The sequence below is a fragment of the Dipodomys ordii genome, unplaced genomic scaffold (genome assembly GCF_000151885.1).
Source record: "Dipodomys ordii isolate 6190 unplaced genomic scaffold, Dord_2.0 Scaffold6, whole genome shotgun sequence".
In the NCBI taxonomy this organism is placed as follows: Eukaryota; Metazoa; Chordata; class Mammalia; order Rodentia; family Heteromyidae; genus Dipodomys; species Dipodomys ordii.
In genome coordinates this window covers 15,436,738-15,448,323 of record NW_012267222.1, presented here as the reverse complement: position 1 = coordinate 15,448,323, position 11,586 = coordinate 15,436,738, and the positions used below count along the sequence as shown (strand labels likewise).

General features: G+C 41.8%; 1 protein-coding gene across 1 annotated transcript in view; it reads left to right on the top strand.

The window, feature by feature from the left end:
• Positions 1 to 11,586, top strand: part of Cdc42 (cell division cycle 42) — a 69,779-nt gene that overhangs the window by 16,377 nt on the left and 41,816 nt on the right. Inside the window, exon 2 of the mRNA XM_013032496.1 lies at positions 10,103 to 10,257. Coding sequence (XP_012887950.1) covers positions 10,153 to 10,257 — 105 coding nt within the window. The 5' untranslated portion in view covers positions 10,103 to 10,152. The remainder of the gene's footprint in view (positions 1 to 10,102; positions 10,258 to 11,586) is intronic.

Sequence of the window (11,586 nt, the reverse complement as noted above, 5' to 3'; positions counted from 1 at the left end):
CTCTACCACTTGAGCCACAGCACCACTTGCGGCTTTTTTCTTTTTGCTTATGTGGTGCTGAGGAATCAAACCCAGGGCCTCATGCATGCAAGGCAAGCACTCTACCACTGAGCCACCTTCCCAGCCCACAACTAAATCATTTTAAAAGTCATTAACTTTGGTTGTGCACCGGTAGCCCACACGTGTAATCCTAGGTACTCGGGGCTGAGATTTGAAGATCACAGTTCAAAGCCTGCCCAGGCAGGAAAGTCCATGAGACTCTTTTTTTTTTTTTGGTCCGGTCGTGGGACCTGAACTCTGGGCCTGGGCGCTGTCCCTCAGCTCTTCAGCTCAAGGCTAGCGCGCTCTACCACTTGAGCCACAGCGCCACTTCCGGCTTTCTTCTTTTTGCTTATGTGGTGCTGAGGAATTGAACCCAGGGCCTCATGCATGTAAGGCAAGTGCTCTACCACTGAGCTACCTTCCCAGACCTCCATGAGACTCTTATCTCCAATAAAACACTCAGAAAACCGGAAGTGGCGCAGTGGCTCAAGTGGTAGAGCCCTAGCCTTGAGCTGAAGAGCTTAGGGAGAGCACCCAGGCCCAGAGTTCAACTTCATGACCGACAAAAAAAAAAGTCACTAACTTTTTTTTTTTTGCCAGTCCTGGGGCTTAAACTTATGGCCTGGGCACTGTCCCTGAGCCGCTCTGTGCTCAATGTTAGCACTCTACTACTTGAGTTACAGTGCCACTTACAGCCTTTTCTGTTTATGTAGTAGTGAGGAATCGAACCCAGGGCTTCATGCATGCATGTACCACTAAGCCACATTCCCAGCCTCCTCCCCCCTTTTTGTTTGTGCCAGTACTGGGACTTGTACTCAGGGCTGTACACTTTTGCTTAGCTTTTGCTGCTTAAGGCTGGTTCCTTAGCAGTTGAGCCATGTCCCCAACTCCTTTTTCTTTCCCTTAATGTATGGCTCACTATTATATTAGGCATCTTGGGAGGAGATTAAAAAAAAATGGTCCATTTGTTTTTCCCCCAGTCCTGGGGCTTAAACTTAGGGTCTGGGCACTGTCCCTGAGCCTGTCTGTGCTCAAGGTTAGTGCTCTACCACTTGACCCACAGTGCCACTTTATGTGGTAGTGAGGAATCGAACCCAGGGCTTCATACATGCTAGGCAAGCATTGTACCACTAAACCACATTCCCAGTGGGCCACCCCTCCCCCCTTTCAGGGCATAAAATCAGTTAGAAACTATGCAAGCACATATAAATAAAATTAGCATGACAGCTTGTTGTGGTGGCACATGCCCATAATCCCAGTAATCCAGAGGCTGAAGCAGGAGGATTGTGAATTTGAGACTAGTTTAGGCTCTATAGAGAGCTCCTGTCTCAAAACAAGAAAAGCACAACTGTTGTGTGATTCACTCAGTGAGTGAATACCTATTCATGGATAGTGAACACTTTTCTGATCATATATCAGGGTTCTTGCCTTTATGGACTCATTGGAGATTTCCTCATTTTATTTTACTGTCTCATTTACTGCACAATTACAAATGGTACAATTATAGGTTAGGGCCATAAAAGGAGGTCATAACCAGGGTAATATGATAAGTGTAAGGGAGGAGGTAGCTAGTACTCAGGATTGTGTTGTCAGGAGAGTACTTTCTGAGGACACCATGATTGGAGCTGAGATCTGAATGGATGACAAATCAGTCACTTTAAAAGCAATGAGAAAAGGGGCTGGAAAGGTGGCTCAGTGGTAGAGCGCTTGCCTTGCATGCTCGAGGCCCTGGGTTTGATTCCTCAGCACTGCATTAGCAAACAGAAAAAAAGCCGGAAGTGGCGCTGTGGCTAGATTTTTAACTCAAGGCTAGCGCTCCACCACTTGAGCCTCAGCTCCACTTTGGGCTTTTTTGGTGGTTAATTGGAGATAAGAGTCTTCATGGATTTTCCTGTCCTGGCTTCAAATCTTGGTCCTCACATTTCAGCCTCCTGAGTAGCTAGGATTTCATTGTGTGTACCTAACAAACAGTATTGGTATGTACATTGTACCTGACAAGTATTGTTAAAGACCTGAAGGCAGGACAGGGCCTGGCATATTTGAAGACATAAAGAGACCTGTATAGCTAGAGCATAGAGACCTAAATGAGATACTTGTGAGAACCAACAATAGCCTTGTCTTGGTAGCTATCGTCAATAGATTTGGGCTGCTAATAGCAAAACATTATGGATTAGAACAACAAATTTGCATTAATGTACAAGGAGAGAGGTTCATTGTGATATTTTAACATGTGTGTAAATGTATCCCAATCAGTCATACCCTTCTATCATTCTCCTTTACAGAAATTTATTTCTCATAGTTCTGGAAGCTGAGATGAGATGTTCAAAGTGCTTGCAGATTTGTTTTATGGTGGGGGATGGCTTCATATTAATTACATAAATGGTTATCCACCTATTAAGACTTCACATTCTAATGTCATTACTGCTGGGATTAGGATTTCACCATGAATTTTGGAGAGAAACATTCAGACCACAGTATTAGGTCAAGAAAGTGTGTGTGTGTGTGTGTGTGTGTGTTGGTTCTGGGGCTTGAACTCAGTGTCTTAAGTACTGTCTCTGAGCCTTTTTGTTCAATATTAGTGCTCTACCATTTATCTATAGCTCCATTTCCAGCTTTTTGGTGGTTAACTGGAGGAAAGAGTCTCATAGTTAGCTTTCAACTAAAATTTTCAAATCTCAGCCTCCTAAATAGCTAGTCTTACAGGCATGAGCTACTAGTGCCCTGCTTGTGGTATTATTGACAGCTATCATAGTTAGGGAATCCGTAGAGAGGTAACATTTTGGGGTGGAAAGTTGAGCAGAAGTAGGCTGAGTTGTAAGGCCAGAAATCCAAATTTTTCAGAGATAATGTGTATAGAGGAGAGACTTTGACTAAGTACTAAATCTTATTGGGTAATTTAAGTGGCATTAGGCTAACAGCTAATTGGATTGTCTGGTTAAGATGGATAGATGTTAGTCTTAACTATTTCAGTACAATTCCCCCTAGAGTGTCTAGACCTCAGAGCTGTGGTAAACTCATATATGGGATCTGGAAGAAGCTAAATACTCTTTTTGTTTTCTGGGTTTTTATATGAAACTTAAGAGGGATGGATTTTGTATGTATGAATGTAACTAAGAATTATGTTGCCATTCTTCCTCCATTTGTTTGTTTGCTTTTTGGTGTTTTGAGACAGGGTCTCACTGTGTAGTCCAGACTGGCCTTAGACTTTCTATGTTACACAAGCCTGCCTGTAACTTGAGAGCTTTTTGCTTCTGCCTCCTTAGGTACATGCCCAGAAGCCATTCCTTAATTAGAAGGCCAGAATGGGAAACATTATGTATAAGGATATCCATTGTCAGTGCTATCATGAAGGAAGACTATGGAGGTGGTAATTATTGTCTATGTACCTACTAGGTTTGTTGCCCAAGAGGACATGAACTTTTTTCCTCCACAAAGTGGAGGATATGGCTGTGTATCAGCTATGGGCAAGATCCCCAGAACTACAACACATAAAGAAAAAAATGAAACTAATTAGGTGGACAGGTGATGATGATGATCATGATGATGATTAAACTCTACCTCTGAGGAGGAGGCTGCAATGCTTGATAAGAAATGTACTCATTATCTTGCCCATGTAATTGTAACCCCTGTACAGTATTTTCACAATGAAAAAAATAAAAATTAAAACAAAAAAACAAAAAATCTCTACCTCTGGGTCAGCCAGTTGATAGAGATTTTGGCTATATTTTACTAGTGTGGCTTATAGCAAAGGTTTATATAGATGAGTCTCAAAAATGAGTGGAAGCTGGGCACTGCTTTTACAAAAGAGTTATGCTTATATTCCTAGCTATTTAAGAGGCTGAGACCTGCATGATCAAGGTTTGAAGCCAGCCTGGACAGAATAGTCTGTGACACTCCAGCAAAATATCAGCAGGGGAGTGGCTCAAGTAGTAGAAGTACCAGCAGTGAGCATGCAAGGAGAGCTAGAATGCTGCAAGGCCTGAGTTAACCCTTGGTTAACAAGAGAAATATATTACTGATCCTTTAAGTTAATTAATTAGTGTTTAACAGTAGTAGGGATGGAAGTCAGGCCCTTGCACTTGATAGGCTCCTACCCTAGTCCTTTTCTTTTAGTTTTTCAGATAAGTTCTCAAGCTTTTGTTGGGGAAAGCCTAGGACTGTGATCGATTTACCTCTCTGCTTCCCAAGTAGGTGGGGGCAACATACCTGGCCCCTGTTTTTTTGTTTTTGTTTTTTTCTATTTCATCCTGTAGTGAGTCTAGTTCTGTTGGATTGGTTTAAAAAAAAAAGGCATACAATTGAGACATTATTCACTAGTTTTAGTCCTGTTTTATCCTAAGGATGAAAATGAGTTGCTTTAGGGACAAATTATGAAAATAATGTGTTTCCCTCTGTATACCTTTTTTTTTTTTGGGTCCGTGGGCCTGAACTGTGGGCCTGGGCACTGTCCCTCAGCTCTTCAGCTCAAGGTTAGCACTCTACCACTTGAGCCATAGTGCCACTTATGGCTTTTTTTTTTTTCTGCTTATGTGTGCTGAGGAATCAAACCCAGGGCCTCATGCATGCAAGGCAAGCGCTCTACCACTGAGCCACCTTCCCAGCTTCCCCTGCCTTTTTTTGGATGATGGTCCTGGGGCTTGACCTCTTAGGGCTTGGCCACTGTCCCTGAGCTTTTTTTCTCAGGGCTAGCACCCTACAACTTGAGCCACAGTTCCACTTTTGGCTTTTTTGGTAGTTTTTTTTTTTTTTTTTTTTGTGGAGGTGGGGGGGTGCGTCGCAGGGATAAGAGTCCTGCCTAGTATGGCTTCAAACCAAGATCCTCAGATCGCAGCCTCCTGAGTAGGGTTAGAAATGTGACCATTTCTGTTAATTAAAACCTAAGAACTACAAATTAAAGGATTCAGTTTCACAAGACTGTCTTTACTTAAAGCACTAGCTAGAGATGGGGGTCAATATTGCCCCATCTCTGACCAGCTGGAGGGTTTTATTGTTCAGTATTTGGTTAGAACAGCACACAGAATCAGAATATATTTATTTATTTATTTGCCAGTCCTGGGGCTTCAACTCAGAGCCTGGGCACTGTCCCTGAGCTTCTTTTGCTCAACTAGCACTCTACCACTTGAGCCACAGTGCCATTTCTGGCTTTTTTGGTGTATGTGGTGCTGAGGAATTGAACCCAGGGCTTTCAGGCATGCTATGCAAGCGCTCTGTTATGAAGAATAGAGTTATAGGGTGAGAGAGCTCTCATGCTAAGTGTGACCTTCGAGCACCTCAGTAGTTCACCAAACCACAAGCTTTCCTGATCGCCTTGGTCAGTTTTCTTCAACTCCATCTTCATTCTTCCTTTTTCCTCCTTGGGGCTTTGGTGGATGAGCTTGAAAGTTACAGTCCTCCAATCACTTATTCTGGTGACCTGCCACATTTCCTTGCAGATAGCCCCTCCTAAGCTTATTAGTGTAAATTCAGGTGTGATTATTGTTGTAAATACTGAGACAGACTTTCAGTAATTTCTAGTTTTTTTTTTTTTTTGAGCCCTGTGCTAGAAACTGGGGACAGAAGACATAGTGAATTACAAAGATACACACTTGCCCTTTTATTGTACTTTAACACATTACTAAAGTAATTCTTAACATAATTTCGTAAGGGGTGTAATAATAGGAAAATACAATTTTTTGGAAGACACATTTGTTAGCAAATACTTAATCTAATATCTTTTTATACACTTGCTACACTTGCCTGAAATGAACCTTGGGGCTTGAGAATCATAGCACATCTGTAGCTGAGATCCTCCCCTTTCTCAGTACAAACTCTTTTCCCAGGGGTTGTTTCTGGTAGAATTTAGTTGGGAGCCAGCCAATAATAAGGATATTAAACAGAGTTCAAATAGGCTCTTTAGATCTAGGTCATACAACTTCATGGACTTTAACTTTGAAATTGTTAAAGGGTAATTGGATCTCTAAAATGTTAGCTGGGCACTAGTAGCTCATGGCTGTAATCCTAGTTACTCAGAAGGCTGAGTAGCCTGAGGATTGCTGTTTGAAGGGCAAAAGCCTGTGAGACTTTGTTTTTTAATAGTCTCCCTGAGTTTTTCTGCTCAAAGATAGCACTCTACCACTTTCAGCCACAGTTCTACTTCTGGGTTTCTGGTGGTTAATTGGAGATAAGGGTCTCACGAACTTTCCTGCCCAGGCTGGCTTTGAACTGTAATCCTCATATTTCAGTCTCCTGAGCAGCCAGGATTATAGGTTTGAGCCACTAGTGGACTGGCTAGCCTGTGAGATTTTTAATCTCTAGTAAACTACCAAAAAAAGCCAGAAGTGAAGCTGTAGCTTAAGTGGTAGAGTGCTAATCTTGAGCACAGAAGCACAAAGACAGCACCTGAATTCAAGCCCCAGGACTGGTATAGGAATTTAGAAGATACTAGGATTAGTTTTGCTGTCTCATAGAGGTAGATTACTGGGAAAGAAGGTGAAAGATAGATACATGATATTTCATAGCTCTTTTCCCTTATGGCTGGCAGAATCATCTTTTCATGATGTAAATTGCCCAATCCTAATTCTAAGTGATGCAAATGAAGATTACAATTAGAGAGGTGTAATATTTGCTTACGGGTGTGAAATAACTTTGCTCCACCATTCTGGGTGGTGTAATGACAGTTTTCATGCTTTAGCAGTTCCATATTATTTTAACTGGAAGGGAACATTGGATACACTAATATTCTGACTTAAGTTTCCTGTAAGTTGCTGAAATTAGCATTTTATATATAATAAATAATAAATCTAGGGCTGGGAAGGTAGCTTAGTGGTAGAGTGTTTGCCTTGATGCATGATGTCCTGGGTTTGATTCCTTAGCACCACATAAGCAGAAAAAGCGGGAAGTGGCTCAAGTGATAGAGGTGTTAGCCTTGAGCTGAAGAGCTGAAGGACAGCACCCAGGCCCAGAGTTCAAGCCCCATGACCGACCAAAAAAAAAAATTAGTCCTTTATGAAGGTTACATATTGCAGTCTTCATATTTAGACAAGGGAAGATGGAGTCACATGAAGATTAAAGTGGCATATTGTTATAGCCAGTGAGACTCCAAAATCTAGCAAGGTACCCACAATCAGTTTCCAACAAATGGTTGAGCGTCAGGTTAGAAAGCCTAAAAAATGGAAGGCTTGCTGGGTGCCAGGTTTATGTAATCCTGGAGGCTGAGATCTGGGCATCATACTTCAAAGCCAGCCTAGGCAGGAAGGTCTATGAGACTCTTATCTCCATTTAGCTACCAGAAAACTGGAAGAAGAGCTGTGGCTCTTAGTGGTAGAGCTCTAGCCTTGATCAAAAGAGCTCAGGGACAGTGTTCAAGCCCTGAGTTCAAAAGCCCCATTACTGACACCCCTCACCCCCCAAAAAGGGGAAGATTTGTAGAGAAATAGAAAAGGGAAGAGCAAACTCTTAGTAATTCTGTCTTCTTGCTTCCCTTCCAATAATATTCAGCAGTTTTCTGCAAGGTGAAGAAACAGGAAGTGAACTTAACTCCTACTTTTTACTTCCTTTTTCCCCCCTTGACTTCGGCTTTTGGTTGCTGGCAACTCTCTTGGGCCTGTAGTTGCCAGTTTAATGCAGTGATTATACTTGTTTTTATTAATGCCATTTCTTATGTAGAGGAAGTGTGATGAAAGATTTAAGAGTAGACTTGAGAGTTGGATGACTTGGGTTAAAATTTCCATTCTACCACCTTAGGAGCCTTCATATAGGTGCTGTCTCTGAGCTTCTCTGTTCAAGCTAGCACTCTACTACTTTGAGCCACAGCGCCACTTCTGGTTTTCTGGTGGTTAATTGGAGATAAGAATCTCAGACTTGACTTTGAACCAAGATCCTCAGATCTCAGCCTTCCTAGTAGCTAGGATTACAGGTATGAGCCGCCAGGGCCCAGCTAAAGGAATTTTGTTGTTGTTACTGGGGATCAAACAGTATGTCTGTACTAGACAAGAACTCTCCCATTGAGCTAAATCACCATTCCTAATCCAGATAGTTTTGATGAGTAATGTGAGAGTATATATAGTTCCTCCGATTACCCATCCCTAACTAATCCCTTATGTAGTTTCACATTCTTTTGTTATGCCCCTGACTCCTGAGGTTTGAACTCCTGCCCCTGACTACTGAGGTTTGAACTCAGGGCTGCCTTGCTAGGCATTAGCAATTATGATACAATTTTTGTGTTCATTTAACAGTTCACAAAGTGGTACCAGTCTTTGTGCTAAGTGCAAAAGAAGTATTATGTAAGATGGAATAGATTGCATACAGCGTTCTGTGAGTTGCAGAGGTTTGAATACAGAGTTGTTGGAAGACATTTATAAATTATGATTAAATGTTACGAAGACTGTAAGAACACATAGGCATGGCAGCCTACCTATTATCTATATTTAGGTGAATTAGGTAGCTCTAATTTTGTGTCTTAAAATGGCAGCTCTGGGCACCAAGAAATTGAATCCCATTTAGGAAGGCATCTGGATACAGGTGTGTGTGTGTGTGTGCGTGCGCGCGCACACACACACACACACACACACTTTTGAAGTATAATTGAATCTAAGATTTTTTTTTTTGTCGGCCATGGGGCTTAAACTCTGGGCTTGGGCACTCTCCTTCAGCTCTTCAGCGCAAGGCTAGTGCTCTACCACTTGAGCCACAGCACCACTTCCAGTTTTCTGGTGGTTTATTGGGGATAAGAGTCTCCTGGACTTTCTTGACAGGGCTGTCTTCAAACCTTGATCCTCAGATCTCAGCCTTCTGAGTAGCTAGGATTACAGGCATGAGCTACCGGCGCCTGGCTCTCTAAGATTCTTTTTACCCTAATTTCCCTCCCTCCCTCCCTCCCTCCCTCCCCTCCTCCCCCTCTTCCTTCCTCCCTTCCTCACTCCTTCCCTTCCTTCTTGCTTCCCCCCTCCTTTGAACTCAAGGCTTGGGCACTGTCCCTGAGCCTCTTTGTGCTCAAGGCTACTTACTACTCTGTCACTTGAACCACAGTTATTTCTGGCTTTTTCTGAGTAGTTTATTGGAGAGAAGACTCGTGGGCTTTCTTGGCTGGCCTGGCTTTGAACCACAATCTTCAGATTTCAGCTTCCTGAGTGGCTAAGATTACAGGTGTGAGCCACTGGTGCCTGGCTCAAAGTTTTGAGGGAAATGGCTGCTGATGGGTTGGACACAGTAATTCACACTGGTAAATTTAGCTACTCAGGAGCAGGCGGTCTTATTACAGTTCAAAGCCAGTTCAGGCAAAAAGTTAATGAGACCTTATCCCAACAAATAAGTCAGGGTCATACATATTTCTAGTCCTAGCCCTGTGTAAGGCATAGGTAGGAGGATTGTGGTTGTAAGCTGTTATGGGTAAAAAGTCTGAGCCCTGAGACTATATCCGAAAGATAACTAAAAAGGCTGATTATGGGATTCATATGATAGACAATCTACCAAATGGTAGGCCTAGAAAGCATGGCCCTGAGTTCAAACCCCAGTGCTATCAAAAGAAAAAGGCCAATAATTATTTCAAGGTATCCTCAATATTCATGAATATTGACCTAGAGAACTAGGTAACTTGATGTTCCAACAGCTGTTGAGGCGAGTTTCTCAGGTTACTCATATTTGGAATGGGGTGGTAGAAATGTGCTTTGCTTGTTTATAGACCATATTCCTGAAGCTCTAAGTAAAGCAGCTCTTGATTTGTGATGTTTCACATACAGGTGCACATATATGTGTGTGTATGTGTGTACATATGAAGGAAAGGTTTCACAATATTACTTGCCAAGCTGCATATGCTTTTGTTGTACAAAGAAATATACTGCCCCACTTTGGGCTTTTTAGAAGTTGAAACAACCAGGAATCAGAGACTTAGAAATTTGACCTTGTTATTGTGACTTTGAGTATCAGACTTTCTCCTTTTAGACCCTTTCAGCCATAGTAGTCATTTCTAATTCTATTATATGCTGTTAATGAAACCTTTTGCTAGTTAAAGGAGAAAAACTACATATATGGGTATGTATATCTCCACATACATAAAATAAGTATCTTAAATCTTCTTTTGTAGGTCATCATCAACTTTGAATTATTTAAAGTGGATACAAAACTATTTCTGCCATGCAGACAATTAAGTGTGTAGTTGTGGGCGATGGTGCTGTTGGTAAAACATGTCTCCTGATATCTTATACAACAAATAAGTTTCCATCTGAATATGTACCAACTGTAAGTATAAATGCTTCCCCTCTATTAGTGAATGTAGCATTTGATAACCTTTGAAAACTTTCTCTGTGTGTATTGAAAATTTTCTCTTTGTCTTTGTTTCCTATGTTTAAAGATCTTGACCATTTATGGACAAATTATATTCACTTTAACAGCTGAGAATCAGTGGAAAAGGGTGATACAAGGATTTGCAAGAGGTGCTGGAAGTCAAAACTCCAGTAGATAAGATTCTGAAGAATGCTGTTGGGCTGGGAAGGTGCTTCAGTAGTAGAGTGCTTGCCTTGCATTCATGAGGCCCTGGGTTTGATTACTCAGCCCTATATAAACAGAAAAAGCCAGAAGTGGCACTGTGGCTCAAGTGGTAGAGCACTAGCCTGAGCTGAAGAGCAGAGGGACAGGGCCCAGGCCCAGAGTTCAAGCTCCACGACCAACCAAAAAAAAAAAAAAATGCTGTTTTCAGTTTGAAGAAGTATGCTGTACATCTTAGAATTCAAGAATTTTTTCCCCTCTGGTGCCTCCTGGGATGAAGGTGTTTTGTAACTTCAGAGAAAGTGGTGTGTCTCCATTTACTTAATGGAGCTGTTCCCTGTAACCGTAAAGGAGCTCCAAACAAGGACCTAGGGACAGCGAAGAGAAGACCTATTTTGTAATCAAAACACAGCCTTTGGGAGTCTTACCCCTTGATCAACCCAGTGGAATTATGAACAATGCATAACATGTCCTTTCAGTACTGAGAGTAGTTGGGATGGTCTGAAGAGACCGAGTCATTGTAGGGTTTGTAACTTGATAAATGTGGGACTAATCCTCTTTGGAAGTGAGAAGGAAGTGTATGAATACTTTAGGTTACCCCAGAGAGATGTAGGAGTTTTATCAAGCAGGTGAACATAGACTAAATATTTGGTAATTATGTTCAGTTGGAAGTACCCATCTTTAGTGTTGCAGGGTAAGAGTGATGAGTTAGCTTCAGGAATACAGGAAGAAGATTTATAGAGGTTTTTGAAGTTGCAAGGGACTTAGGCTGTTATGTAGATCTTGTACTTTAGTATTAAAATTACTCCATTATATTTTATGTGTGTTATGTGCATGTGTGTAGGTTATGCATGTATGTATGTATGTATGCATGCATGCATGCCCAGTACTAGGGCTTGAACTCAGGACCTGGCACTGTCTTCCTGATGTTTTTCATTCAAGGCTGGTGTTGTATTACAACTTGAGCACAGCTTCACTTCCGATTTTTTTTTTTTCAGTGCCAGTCCTGCTTGCTTGCTTGCTTGCTTTTTCCTTCCTTCCTTCCTTCCTTCCTTCCTTCCTTCCTTCCTTCCTTCCTTCCTT